The sequence below is a fragment of the Prionailurus bengalensis genome, chromosome A3, assembly GCF_016509475.1.
Source record: "Prionailurus bengalensis isolate Pbe53 chromosome A3, Fcat_Pben_1.1_paternal_pri, whole genome shotgun sequence".
Taxonomy (NCBI): domain Eukaryota; kingdom Metazoa; phylum Chordata; class Mammalia; order Carnivora; family Felidae; genus Prionailurus; species Prionailurus bengalensis.
Genome location: NC_057354.1, coordinates 113,755,466 through 113,770,396, shown reverse-complemented (window position 1 = coordinate 113,770,396; position 14,931 = coordinate 113,755,466). Strand labels below are relative to the sequence as shown.

Genomic DNA, 14,931 nt, shown 5'->3' with positions numbered 1-14,931 from the left:
GAAGCTGGTTGTTTAGCTAGTTGGTTTTGGCTGATAAATTCAGAAGCTGGTTGGTTAGCTGGTTGGTTTTGTCTCAGATTCTGTCATGAAGTTGCAGTCAGGGTATCAGCAGGGGCTGCCGTCATCTGAAGGCTTGACTGGGGCTGGAAGATCCACTCTCAGGTTTGTTCACTCACATGGCTTTTGGCAGGAGACTTTGGTTCTTTGCCATGTGGGCCTCTCTGTGGGCTCTCTAAGTATCCTCGTGGCCTGGGAGCTGGCTTTCCCCCAGAGTGAGTGATTGGACAGAGAGAGCTCAAGACAGAAGCTGCAGTGCCTTTTATGACCTAGTCTCTGAAGTTGAAATAATCACTTCTATTTTATTTTTTGCTTTAGACATGAATTGTTAAGACCAGCCCATGCTCAAGGGAAGTGGAATTAGATTTTACCTCTTGAAGAAAGTATCAAAGGATTTGTGGATAGATTTTAAAACCATCACACTGTTCGACAGGAGAGGCACTGTCTTGATGGAGAGAGGAATTTGAGCATGAGTAACCTAAAAAGAATTAACTGAAAGCTGGAAAAGTGACAATGTGTGACTACACATCAGTAATTCATTTTTAATTGGCAACTAATCATTTTTCAGTTTTGTTTATCACATAAATAAAAGATGGAATACAACTTTGAGAAAAGGGATATTTAGGCAGAAATCTTTTATAATGATGAGTTCTATTGAACTTGGCAGTAATCCCTTGGAGAAAGTAGTTGGGGCCATTTGATGGAGTCATTTAAAAACTGAGCAGAAAGAAGTTTGTGCTTCAGGGAAGAGAACAAAAAGTGAATGATAGAATCTGTGTTCTGCAAGCTTGGATACCTCTGATTCTATGAAGAGAATTATTTGAGATATATTATGAGAGAGGGCAAACAAGGGCAGAGCAGGGGGGGGGGAGGGAGGGAGGGAGGGAGGGAGAGAGAGAGAGAGAGAGAGAGAGAAAGAGAAAGAGAAAGAGAGAGAGAATCCTAAGCAAGGGGATTGTAGGTCTTGATCCCACAACACTAGGATCATGACTTGAGCTGAAATCAAGAGTTGAGTGCTCAACGAACTGAGCCACCCAGGAGTCCCTAAATTCAGAGATTTAAGAATACCAGTTTTCTCCTATATAACCAGTTGCTTCAACAGATTTTTCTTTCACCTGAGCCCATCAAACTTCAGCAGTTAGAAAAATGTTCATATCTTCACCTTCCTTAGTATTTCTTAAAATAAAATGCATTCATATTGTAGTATCTGTTTGCTCTGGATTCTTCCTGCCTGTGTGATAGAATTGGACTCCCTCAGAGGCACATCAAGGTGCCTGCTTCTGGTCTGGCAGCTGCAGTGATTCAGAATGCCTGCACAAGGTACAGGAAGTTTTGGTTTCCCTCCTTGCTCTGTCTTTTGAGTTCTTCCTTCTTTCAGGCCAAATGTAAATTTTGTAATGTGTGATAGATCATTTTCTTCTTAGCGTCTGCCTTTAGTGTAAGAGTGAAGATTCCAAGCCCCCTTACAAAGGCAATGGAACCCTGATGGCATTTGACTCCTTTAAAGTTTTGTGACTTTCAGTTATTAGTTTGAGTAAAAGTTGCTTCTTTGCCTTTGCCATAGACAATGGAATTCCTGAGTATTCCTTGTCTGAGTTCATACTGCCTTTGATTCCTTTATCTTCATTTACTACCCTTGTGTTCTTTGCTATGCACTCCCCTCTGACCATATAATCTTTTCTTGTTCTCAAAGAGGGAGAGCCACTAGGTGGACTTTTGTTATAAATAGAGGAGGAGGATAAAAATACAGACTGTTTCCTTGGGCTTCCTTTGTTTTCCTAGGTCAAAGGAAGATTGGAAAAGTAAGGAAGTACACATAAATGGGATTATGTGCAAACAGCTAGGGGAAAATGGAGAGATGCACTGTTCAAACAGGCATGCCTAGGTTGCTGAAAATTGTGTAGGGAGGGGGTAGGTGGGTTGGTTCAGTAGGATGAAAGGTGGAAAGAAAGGAGGAAAGGTTTTCTAGAGGGAGAAAAATGTCACGTGAAGCAATCTGGCACGTGAATGAGGACCATTGGACAGTTTGGTTCAGCTAATGCCTGGACTCTTTGTGGGATGTTGTAGGATGTGAGGCTAGATTCGGTGTCTGTGGGGAAGGGTCTCAACTTTCTTTTAGGGAGTTTGATTTTGTCAGAAATATTTGTCATAACCAGTGTGTAAATTATATGGAATTCTAACTTTGAAATTGCATGGTAGATACAATCTGGGACCCTCATGAGAAGTGGCCCCCACTTAATCAAGCTGGTGAATAAGTCATGAAATTTGTTCCTTGGTAAACAAATAGCTCAGCAGATAATCTGCCCTTTGAGTCAGACTTGCTTTTCCACATACAAACAAACAGATGTTATTTATGGAAATGGTGAGTGATAGACTGATAACAAATGCCTCCATTTACTTTCTTTGGAAAAACAACAAATGTGGGGACAAATAAAACCTAATTCTGTTCCAAAATTAAGGCACAGAAAATTTGAATCATGTGGAGCATACCTAACCCATGGTTTCTGTAAGGAAGCTATACAAACTAGCCTGATTGTGTGAGTACTAGGGCTAGAAGACATGAAAGTATTCCCCGCTCTGCCCCTCGTTCACTGGGTTCAGGAACAGCAGTGAAGCCCTCTCTTGTCAGCGGCACCGAAGCCCCTCCTCCTGTGGCCGTGGGTGGGATCTAAAGGCGAGAGCTGCTAAGACCCGGGTTCTTGAAAGGAGGTAGAGATTTTCACATGCAAAAATGCATCTTTTAAATGGTATTTCTCCCTTGGGAGACAACCTCTTAGAAAGAGTAGCATCTTGAATGTTGATGCCAAAAAAGAAGAAAATTCCTGGACAAACTCACTCAGTCTTTCTCAAGTGTGGTTCCCATGGTTGTCAGAATTCAACTGAGAACATGCCTACACTGAGCTCCCCCGAACCCCCGCTCCTCCCTCATTTTCTTCTTTGCTTCTTTTTATGTTATGAACTGAGTTAAGTACTGTCACCTTGGGATATGTTTCTTCAACCCTGTGTCATAACATTTCATATGCCACTGTCCCTTCTGTATTGGATGGGGGCAATAGGTTCCCTGGTATTTAAGATTAGGAGCAGAGATTTCTGGATATGTTCTAGACAGGTGAGTTTTTAAAGTTGTGTCAAAGGAACCCTCGTGGAACAGCCTGCTGCAATTGCAGGACACCAGGATGGAGGTGCCCCAGCACTATTTCTAATTGGTTGTGGTGCCTTTGAGTTGGTCACCTCTTTCCCTGGACTGCAGTCTGGAGCCTATCCTGAACTTTTCTAGGCGTTCCTTATCTGTTAGCTGAGGTATGCCTGGATAGTTGAATCCCCTCAGGGGATGTTAAAGAAAATACTTTACAAAAAAGGTCAGAATATGAAAATGTCAGAAAGCCATTGGTTTGTTTTGCTAGTTTTCCACTTTTAGTACTGACTGTATTTCTTTCCCCAAACACTGGGTCAGGTCCTGCTGGGTGAGCAAAGTACTTGTTGGGTAAAAGTTAGTCTTTTGACTATAAAATATATTGCACTTTCAAACATACTTGATTTTGTTCCAGAGATAAAAATAGGATCTTTTAAAAAATATTTTTAGAGAAGAGAGCTTATGATTGGTGTTTGAAGAGTAGAAACTCCAAGGAGAAAAAGGAAATATGAAAAAAAAAAAATCCCATAGTCTCAAGGTGTGCTGTTAGAGTCCTTTTAGGGCATTGGAGTCCGGGTGGCAGGGTAAGATTGAAGGTTGAGAAAATGTGATTATAGGTGACAATTTGAGTTTTTATACCTTGAGTCAAGATAAAGACTGAATGAATGAAATAGGAAATTAGACCTGACTCCTCAAATGCGTGGAAATTTGGGATGAAATCTACTGTCTTTGTGCTAGATCTCTGGCTAGTCTCTTGGCCAGTCTCCCTGAGCTAGAAACCAACATGTATTTCTATGATTGGGTAGGTTTTATGACCTAGTGGTAATTCATATGAGACTCACAGAATCTTGGTAAGTAGTATTTTCAATTTCCTCATTCATTGCCTGACAAGGGGAATTGATGCTTAGTAAATGAAAAATTGGTTTAAAAACTCCTTATACATTGGGGTGCCTGAGTGGCTCAGTCACTTAAATGTCTGACTCTTGATTTTGGCTCAGGTCATGATCTCATGGTTTGTGAGTTCGAGCCCCATGTCGGGCTCTGGGCTGACAGTTTGAAGCCTGCTTGGGATTCTGTCTCTGCCCCTCCCTTACTATGTACTCTGTCTCTCTCTCTCTCTCAAAAAAAAAATAAGTGAATAATCGTAAAAAAGAAAAAAACAACTCCTTACAGATCATTGTAACTCTTATTTATACACTTAAAGGAAGTTTCTGTCATGTGTGGGTTTGGTTTCTGCGTAATATGTTGTGAAACTTTGGGAGCAAATAATTGTTTTTCTTTAGAAAAAGTGTTTGAGAAATTTCTATTTCCTGTTTATTTAGTTATTCTCTCATTGACATGTTTAATTGAACATTTTCACTTTTTTATGTCATTGGCCATTTTTGGGTAATGTTTTAATGGTTTTGGGAAAAACGTGTTTTGTAATGATTGCAGAGCTTCCTGAATAACAACTGTGTTTTCCCTTGTTTTATGGCTAAAACATTTCATTTGTCTTTGACAAGTGCAGCATCTGTTAAGTATGTTTTGAGGGTAAAGACTTAATGAGAGTGTTCTTTACTGCTTTAATACTACTGGCAATTAGCCCATTGGTAAATATTATTTATTTAGTTTCTTTCAGTGAAGTTTGTTCATTCAGTTATTTTTCTTGAGCAGTTAGTATGAGACAAATGTTGGACATCTAACAGTGACCAGACACATTCCTGCTCTGATGGAGTTTGTGTTCCCATGGTGATAATCAAACAGTAAATATATAAATGTGTTTATAATGAATAGGAAATGTAGGGCAAGGTATGGGAGATAGGTAATGTGTGAGGTGTCGCAGTTTTATGTCAGGTAGTCAGGAAAGGCCTCCTTGATAATCTGACCTTCTGGAGAAGTCTTGAAGGAAGTGAGGGAGGAAGCTGCATGGATCAGAGGAAGAGTGTTGTAGGCAGAGGGAACAGCAAGTGCAAAAGGCTTGAGATGGAAGCAAGGAAGCCAGAGTGAATGGGTTAAGGAGGGTTGTGGCAGATGAGGTCAGGGGTTTGCAGCCGTGGAGGCCCCAGTAGGCCATTGTGAGGCCTTTGGCTTGTGTTCTGATTGTGATGGGAAGCCACTGAAGGGGGTGGGGGTGCTATGAATTGATGAACATAAATTACAAAATGATACCGTGAGGGGTGCCTAGGTGGCTTAGTTGGTTGAGCGTCTGACTTCGGCTCGGGTCATGATCTCATGGTTCATAGGTTCGGGCCCTGCATCAGCTCACTGCTGTCAATGCAGAGTCTGCTTTGGATCCTCTTCCCCCACCCCCTCTCTCTGCCCCTCCCCAATCACGCTTTCACTCTCTCAAAAATAAACAAACATTAAAAAAAAAAAAAAAGATACCCTGCGAGCTGTTTATTCTCCCGAATAAACTGCAAGAGGGCAAAGGTGGAAGCAAGGAGTCTGGTTTAGGAGACTGTTGAAATAATCCAGACACAAGATGGTGGTGGATTGTACCAGAGTGTTTGTCATGAAAGTGGTGAGAAATTGTTACCTACCTTCTGGAAATAGAGCTCACAGGATTTGCTGTTGTATTGAGTCCCAGATGGACACTGCCCACCCACTACCTAGTCAAAAATAGACTTGCTGTTTTCTGAGATGAGGGAAGACTTGAATAGGAGCAGGTTTGGCTGTGAGTACAGGAAGGAATTAAAGCTTGCTTTTGAATACATTTTGCTTGAGGTGTCTGTGAGACATTAGCTATTTACCTAAGAAAGGCCCATAAACGTGAATCGTTGGTTGCTTGGGTATACACACATACAAGGTAGAGGTGGTCCAGGCCATAGTTCAACATTTTCTATATGTAGGTGTGTAGGTAGTCTTTAAATCCATGCGATGGGACAGGATGATATCATCTAGGAAGTCAGTATAGAAAAGAGAAGGCTACAGAGACTGAACGTTGGGGCCCTCCGCTGAGTAGGGTCATGTGGAACAGTGGCCAACAAGGTAGGAGAGAACCACAAAAGAGTAGTGTAACCTAGAAGCCCTTTGGAGAAGGTGTATCATGAAGCAGTCCTTATGTGTCAGAGGGGCTAAACATTTGCGGACGAAAGACACAGAAAATTTGCCATTGCATTTGGCAATGTGGAGATCCTGGTGACCCTTCACAAGGGCAGTTTTGGTGAAGTATGGACAGCAACAGCTTGACTGCAGCAGATTCGAGAGAATGGTTGGGGAGGCAGGGGATACAGCCAGGAGAGCAGCTCTTTTGAGGAGTTTTGCTGTAAGGAGAGTAGAGAAATAGAGTGTTACCTGCAGGAGAGAGGAATGGAGACAATAAGAAGAGCAGTATTCTTGAGTTTGGGGCAAGGGTGCAACTTGTTTGTGTGGGAATGAGGATGAAGAGAGTAAGTCTTTGAGTCTGTAAGAGAAGAAGAGGTCCATTACTTTAGCCCGCAGGCAGGGGTGGGGCTGGCTTTACCTAGAACCCCATCCTTCTTCAGGAGGAAGACAGGACAGATCCAGATCTAGGTAAGTTGGTCGGCCTGAGTCTTAACAGCTTTTATTTTCTCAGTGAATCAGCGAGTGAGGTCATACCGAAGAGTGTGTGACTAGGTTGCTGCTGCATTTCTGCCCAAAACGAAATTTTTGGGACCATATGCACATTTTCAAATGTGGTATTCATTTGATACCTGCTTTTTGATGAGCTGTAAGCAATTCTGTAAGGAACTCAGAATATATCCAGAAACTTACTCTTACATTAAATGATTTCATAGACCTACAGAAAGGCAAAGAAGAGTACATCTCCTTAAATGCATAAAAAGGAAAGGAAATCTTGTATATATGTGTGAGCGAGATAAGTAACTGGCATAGTTTCCTTCAGAGGATATTAATGGAGAATTGAAAGGGAGAGGAAACTCACATAGTCTTTCCTTTCATGTGTATCATCTGTGTAGCAACTCTTTCTTCCTCTATTTATTCGTTTAGTTAACAGCTACCCAGAAAAAAAAAAATTCAAGAGATAGTGCTGGAATATTCCTTGATTCTTATCTGAGGAGGTGCTCACATCACAGCTAGAAATCTCGTCTAGGTTTCCCCTCCCTCTTGGAGGGTGTTCTGGGACTGGAGCAACCTGATTAGTAATCATAGGTTTGATATTAGTTTGTTCACACGGCATCTTTCTCGAGGAACAGAGAGTATTCTGTGGGAATTCTTTTAAGAGTCCATGAGGAGTTAAGCAAGCCTGGAGAGCAGAACAATGAAGTACTGTTATTCTAAGCATTATTTAATAGTTTCATGATTTGTCCTTCAAAGAATTTTTGGCCTTCGGGCAAGCAGTGGACTGCAGCAGGCGAAGGAGCCCTTTGCTTGTTTCTCACACACGACCTGTGTATTGAATTGGTTCCGAAGTCCGTTTGGACAGCTTCACTTAATGGGCAGGGTGATGGCTTGTAACCACCCAGGAGGTGCTTCCCCTTCCCGGAGGGATACTGCCTGTGCTAGTTGGTCCCTGTTGTTGAAGTCGGGTGAAGATGTCACAGCATTCTGGATGCATGCGGAGGACCCTGTATTTGTTCTTGACGTTTGATGTGAGTCTCGCACTTATTATATTTGTTTCTTTGGCTGCCTCGGCTTTCGGTTCCATCCTAGGCTAATGACTGGAGGATGGGCTACTGTGCTCTTTTCTAGACTAAAATCCATTTGTCAAGAATAATTTTTGCATTTTTGAATTTTTCTCCATCATTAATGATCGGGGAATAGAAATGAAAGCTTTTCCTATTGGGAGGATATCGGCTTCTCTTCCATCCCATTCACCATCCACTCTGAATATCTGTGGTTTGTTTTAAACCATGTGCCAGTGCCTCTTCATGGAGGTTTCAGTTTGCACAGGGTCTGGCAGAAGCTGCAGACAGGATGTTGACTCTTGAGTGTCTTGACTGACTGACTGACTAGGAGGCCCAGTGGAGGTGCTACATAGCTCCAGGCAATCTATGCTTCTAGCCAAAGCCTCTACAACGTGAGATCTGAAAGCGCTTCCTTCAGATATGTGGGGCTGATTTATCTGCAGGGGATCTGAAAGTTACATTTTTGTCATCAGAGGGGCCAAGCATGAAAGCTGGGCCAGCAGTTGCTCCTGTGTACTTCTGATTGGCCTGAGTTTTCCTCCTCAGCTTTGTAATTGTTCATCAGCTATTAGGTACTCCAGGGGCGGTCTTTGACCACTGATTCGCCAAGGGTTTCCTTATCCTCATGGGGGATGCAGGGCCTTAGACCGGAATGGCCTCCCGCATCCTAAGAATCCCCAATCTCTGTGGGGTTCGACAGTCTTTCCTTGGGGTATATTCTACCTTTATTAGGGGCCTCCTAGTAGGCAGGCCTGTGGGGTTTTTGAGTTTTAGTTTACTCAAAGCATTCGAGGAGGATGCCTGTCACAGACCCAAGTGGTCTGTGGAGGAAAGTTCGCTGCCACTCTTACTGAATTCCCACTCAACTCTTGACAGATGAATGGTGTTGTCTTCAGCTTGTCACATTTGAGGAATTTGAAACTCAGAGCAATTTACCTTACTTTTGGGTTCTTTGAAAGTTAAACTTTACATGATACCCTCGGCTACCTAGAAATGATTTTACAAGGGGAATCGGAGAGTGTATTTTCTAATCCTGTAATATTTACAGAGATCCTATTAGAGCTTTTACACATGACAGTCTAGTGTGAAAAGCAGCTGTGAATTTTTCAATACTGATTTTGAGATTGATTTGGAAAGCTAACGCTAATTATAATGAAATCAATGCTTCATGAAGACAAGAGGACTCGCTGAGATTATGTGTCTGCTTTAGAATTAGACTGCTTTTATAGCAGAATGTTAGTAAAATGCAAAGAGAAATATGAAATAAAATGTGTCTTCTTCCAAGAAGATGTGAACACTGTAAAAATCAGAATTAAGTCATATGAAACTGTCTCTGCCTTTTGAAAATCCAAATGATTCCAGGCCAAAAAAATTTTTCTTTTGGCAAAGAAATAGAATAAGTTTTTAAAAACAATAGGCCTGGAGACTCTCAAGTGCCTATAAAGTGACTACTGTAGCTGCGAGGTGAAACGGGAATAATGATTAAGTGCTTGCTTTCTTTGGATGTCTCTCTTCGCCTAAGTGAGCAGAATTTAGGTGACGGTATGAGCATCTGCATGGCAGCCGCCCGGGCCACGAGTTAATGCCAGAGAAGACAAAATAGTTGGCACACCATTTCTAATTTCATTATTGTACCAAGAGCCAGAAAAAATAGAAGTTTATATTCTTTTGAAGTGGGACAGTGTTGTCTCTCCCTTTTTTTTTAAATGGGCTTCACACACTTAGATTCACAGAGTATTCTCAAGATATTTGTAAGCATGGTCTGACAACTTAGAGCGCGAGCTGGTTTGGTGTGTGTGTGCGCGCGCGCACTACTGTAAAAAAAGTCGAACTATGTGAATTTTGTCTCTGGAATCAACGTTCTATTGTAGTTTTTTAAATTTCTGAGGTATACTCAAAAATTTTAAATGTTGTATAAGCATTCAAAGCAGTGTTTGGCAAACTGCCTCTTCAAATAAAGTTTTATCGGAACACAGCCACACCATTCATTTACATATATATTGTTTTCGACAGGCTGCTCTCAGGCTACCACAACAGAGTTGAATAATTGCCAACAAGAGTCCTTTAGGCCGCCAGCCTTCAAATGTTTATTATTTGGCCCATTATAGAACAGGATTCTGAGTCCTGTTTTGCAAGGTGCTCGAAGATTTGGTTGAGCCCTAGGACATCTCCCCACTTCACACTGTGTGTCCTGATCTCTTGTGTTGGAACCACTGAGTGAGAATGGGAAACGGTCTTGAAAAAACATTTGAAAAGATCTGAGGCTGTTTCTCTTCTGGAAGAATCATTTTCTTGTGTTAAGTGAAGGGGCCAACACAAGCTGATCTCTTCAAGTTCCTTCTGACTTGAGCTTTTGTTACTTACTCGGTAGTTATCTTTGAGGAGGTGAAGGGCTGTCTTGTGGAAGAGGCGTTACTAGGTTGTGAGACCGTGGGGAGCTGGGTTAGGGTTAATGGGTGCAACTGACACACTTGAGCTCCAGAAGGAAGTGCACTTGCTAGGAACAGCTTAGAAACCAGCATGCGCCATCTTAGTAGATAATGAGCTCCCTGTCACTAGAGATGTTTAAATAAAGGTTGTGTCAGAGGACCTTTGGGGTCCAGCTTTGAAATTCTAACTTTTTTTTGGTTAAGGTTCTTTGTCTCCAAGCTCAGGTTTGACCATGATTTTTTTTGTTGAGGGCCTGTGGAGGCCTCTTGGATGATTTCCTAAAAATCTAGTCCTGGTCAAACCAAGGCAGTATGAGGGGGACAGAATTGCCTCTGGTAGGCAGAGGATGGCAGCAGAAAGGCTGGCCCAGAGCTAGTCTCTCCTTTGGCCACTGAAGTAACACAGTGACAATAGGCAGGGCACTGCTTCCTATCATCCTTAGTCTCAGAGCTGAACCATCTGTCTCCAGCTGCGGCTACCATCTTGCTTCCCTGCCTAGGCTCCTGGAAAGAGGAAAGGACCTAGATGGGGGTGTATCACAGATGCAGAGATCACACTAGAGTTTCTGTATTGCACTTTGCTTTAGAGTCTGGATTGGGACTTGGTCATGAATGGCAGTTCTGGGTGAGGTCATACATGCTCTTTGTAGCTCTGCTATTGTAGCACAAAAGCAGCCATAGATAATATGTAAGTGAGTATGTGTGGCTGTGTTCCAATAAAACTTTATTTACAAAAGCAGGCTATGGGCCATATTTGATCCCTGGGCTACAGTTTTCTGACCCCTACTACAGACCCTGGACATCAGAACTAGCTAGAAAACATGAGCTGCACGTCTCTCATGTTTTGTAGAAAAAGTGAAATGACATGTCCAATGTCACACCGTGGTCAAGGCAGGCTTATAACCCAGCATCTGACTTTTAGGTTAGTGCCCATTTTGTAATACTTTGCTGCCTCTGCTGTGCACTCAGGTTATAGCATTTGGTTTTAAGGAGAGGGCCACGTGAGTGCAGGAAATACGTGCCTTAGTGGCCTGTGAATGGCAGCAGTGAGGGCTCCAGGATGGTATTTTAACAGAGGCAACCCTTTAGCCTCGTGACCTGGCCTCCCTTTTTCTTAGATGGTCCCTGTTGACAGTAAGGCACAAATACAGGTTGCATAAATTAACATGGGGAAATAATGCCCCGGAGTTGTGAAAAAGAAACGGGCTCCCACAGCTGCGTCACAGGATTTGATCACTTCAGCCGAGAGTGCCAGGAGATTTGAGACAGATGTTTTCAGACATGCCGCATGCCTAAAACATTTCCAGGGGTCGGACTGCAAATAGTGACTTAATAAGTGGAGAAACAGGGAAAGTATGCAAGTTGAGGACACAAGAGTTTATTCACCACGAGGTGCATGGCCAACCTCTTTGCATTACATCTGCCTGTCAGGGTTGGCTCTTTCATGTCGTGCCCTCCGTATTGCTCTTTGTCTGCCCGTGAATAAAGTGCAGCATTGTGGTTAGTAATCCCACTCCAGTGACTCGACTTCAAATGTGGTTTTGGAGTGCATCCCAGAGTTCTGTTTGCTAAGCTTCCTACTCCTGTTTCAGAGACACCACTGGATACAGAGCAGCGAGCACTGAAGGCTTCCCTCTTTCCTTAAACCTGTCGGGTTGTGGGCTCTCTCGTTCCCCCTCTCCTCTCCTTGCTTTTTTCCCCTTGTTTTTTTTTTTTTTTTTAAATCTTCCAAGGCACTTTCATGGATACTAAGCTGATGTGTTTGTTGTTCTTTTTCTCCTTGCCTCCGCTCCTAGTGAGTAACCACACTGGCCGCATCAAGGTGGTCTTTACTCCGAGCATCTGTAAAGTGACCTGCACCAAGGGCAGCTGTCAGAACAGCTGTGAGAAGGGGAACACCACCACTCTCATTAGTGAGAACGGTCACGCTGCCGACACCCTGACGGCCACGAACTTCCGAGTGGGTGAGTTCCTCCACGGTCCCTCACTGTCCTTCCTGAATTGAGTTTTCTGAGATCGTAGCATGTAGACATCCTCCTCCACTCACACTGCTCTCTGCCTGAATGGGTTTCTGTCTATGAGCACGAATACGCTTCTTCCAGGAGATCTTTTAAATCACTTTCGGAATAATTTTTACCCTGCTTTTCTGGCTTCTCAGAGAGATGGCAACTAGAATGTTGCCCCTGATTGCTTATCATGGACGCAGCCTGTGGTGATGGGGGGGCGGGTATCAATAGGACAGAAGGGGATAGCTTTTACATTGAGACCCTAATGCACAGTTCGCATTGATCAGCTTCACGTTTAATCTGCTCAGCAATAAGAATTTGTCCTAGATCTAACTCCCGTTACAAAATTTGGATAGTGTTGCTTAAGTTTAAATTTTTTACTTCACGGATAGTCATGTTCTAAAAAAAAAAAAAAATTCTAAGAATTGTCAAAAACTGCGTTTTGGTTGTAGAAAGGGATACAGACTTGCATCTTTCACCACATTTCTGCTCTGATTCAGAAGGCTGAATTATACATTGATACATGACATGGATTTAGGGGAAGAAATGCTAGTGGCTTGCTGTCAGCACTCAAAACCTTTTAATCTCTCTTAACTAATTTAAATATGAACTACGGTGGTCCCTGAAAAGAAAGCTTTTTACTTAAACAATTTTTGTGTTGTTTTTACTTTTTCGTAAAGGGCGAAAGTTTTGCGGTCCACCGAATGCTGTCACGCTGCCATGTTGTCATGCAATACAGTATTTTTGTCACGGAAAAATGTCTTTTATTATTTTTTGACCAATTATGGTTTGCCATGTGTACTCAAATAATCACAGACACCCACATTACTTTATGAGTTACTCACAAGAATAACCCAAATGTCAGACAGATAATAACACTGGCTAGATCTGGTCTTTTTATGGAATATTGCTGTTTAGTCTTGAGCATGTGTGTCTGGGGGGTAGGAGAGAGGGTGTCTCTTTCAAACTGATTATCATCAAGACAAAATACAAGGGGGCAGCCTGAAGTCCTTATTAGCTCTTTTGATTATTCTCTGCTTTATCGCGACTCCTAACCCTTATGAGGTCAAAGCATTATTCTAGAGAGTCTGTACATGGAAAAAAACGTATGCCCATAGATACTATTTAAAAGGGTGTTGTGAATTTCCTGGCTATGATAGGGGTGTTTGGGCATATTTTAAAAAAGAATTTAGCTGGTGGATGCCAAGTTACGCTTAGCAGGGCAGAGCGCCGAGTCTAATGGGAAGTGTGTTGAACTGATGATCGGGAAACTAGATTCTGGTCCGGGTCCTGCCACTACCTACCTAATCCACAGGGTGTGACAGTTACTGTTTCTGGACCTCAGTTTTGTCTCATACAGAAAATAAATGGCTTATGTTTAGTGACCTCTGAAATTCAGTCTTCCTTTAAACTCTTAGGGCTTTTTATGAGCAACAAGTAATATCATTTTCCGGAGGGTTGTAGACAATGAGGGGAAGAGAAAAGGCAGTTCCCAGTAGGTTATTATGTGCTTAATGGCTTTTTCCCACTTTTACTTTTCTTGATTGCCTGCCTTGCTCTCGTGGCTTTCTCAGCTCCATCAGCAGCAGCAATCACTGCTTCTCCTCCTCCTCCTCTCAGTTTTCATAAATCTTTACAGTAAGAATGACAAAGCAATCGGATGGGTGGTAATTTTTTGGCTTACAGTGTATTCATTTTGAAACTACATATTTGAAGGCTTTGAGAAACAGAGGAAGTCTACTTGTTAAAACACGCTGCACACTTTCCTGTCTGGCATTTAAGCAGCTGTTTAGGAACAGGATACACGTAGCCTATTCAAAATGTAAAACGGAGCAAACTTATTTACACAAAAAAATTTCAAAACCAGGGCTCAACTCTGCCACAAAAGGATTGGCAGAGTAGTTCACGAGAGAGAGAGAGAGAGAGAGAGAGAGAGAGAGAGAGAGAGAGAGGCAGGCAGAAAAGGCATGGTAATAAAGTTTCACATTGGAAGTCCTGGGAAATATTTAATTTCTCTCCTGAGCTATTTTCCTCTTCTCTTTATTTTAATTAAAAGACTGGATAACCTGAGGGACCAGTTTTAAATTTTTTAAATTGAAGAATGGTAATTTTGTAGAACTTATAGATTATGATTCTTCAGAAATACAGAAAATTTTAGAAGTTCTTTTTTTAGACATAAGTATCTTTGTGGACCTAACTGGTTTAATATAGCTTTATTACTTACAAAAAGTAGCTTTCTGACCGTTTTTCTATTTATATTTGCTTATAATATGTTAAATCTTTTGCACATAAGACATGTATATGGAAAATAGAACAGCTTGGGGAAAATTCAAAATTCATTAAATTTGTTAGCTGCTCTCTTTGGCCTCTGCTATGTAAGGTGTGGGGACTCACACACTTGTTCTGTAAAGGGCTAGATAGTAAATACTTGAGACACTGCAACACAAACATGTGGTATGCAACTACTCAACTCTGCTGTGGCCATGAAAGCAGTGTAGGCAGTATGTACAAGAATGGGTGTGGCCGCGTTACAAAAACCTTGGGTGTGCCAAATTTGACTTCAGTGGCATAGTTTGCTGACCCCTGCTCCCAGAAGTCAAAATACTACTGGGAAAACCATATGGACTTCAAGGTCAAGGGAGCTTAATTAAATAGTCCATTTTGATCATCAGAACTGCAGAATAAATTTGAACATTTCCATAGTGATTTATAGGTTTTTT

The 14,931-nt window shown here is 42.1% G+C and overlaps 1 protein-coding gene across 13 annotated transcripts in view; it reads left to right on the top strand.

The window, feature by feature from the left end:
- LTBP1 (latent transforming growth factor beta binding protein 1) overlaps positions 1-14,931 on the top strand; it is a 403,075-nt gene that overhangs the window by 155,019 nt on the left and 233,125 nt on the right. For 7 of the 13 annotated variants that reach the window (XM_043553205.1, XM_043553212.1, XM_043553210.1 and 4 more), the window contains exon 5: positions 12,002-12,169. The exons of 1 other annotated variant lie outside the window; for it this stretch is intronic. In XM_043553205.1, coding sequence (XP_043409140.1) covers positions 12,002-12,169 — 168 coding nt within the window. Of the gene's footprint in view, positions 1-11,704; positions 12,170-14,931 lie in introns of those variants that run through there. 5 more of the 13 variants (XM_043553217.1, XM_043553216.1, XM_043553213.1 and 2 more) reach the window with 3 other exon arrangements.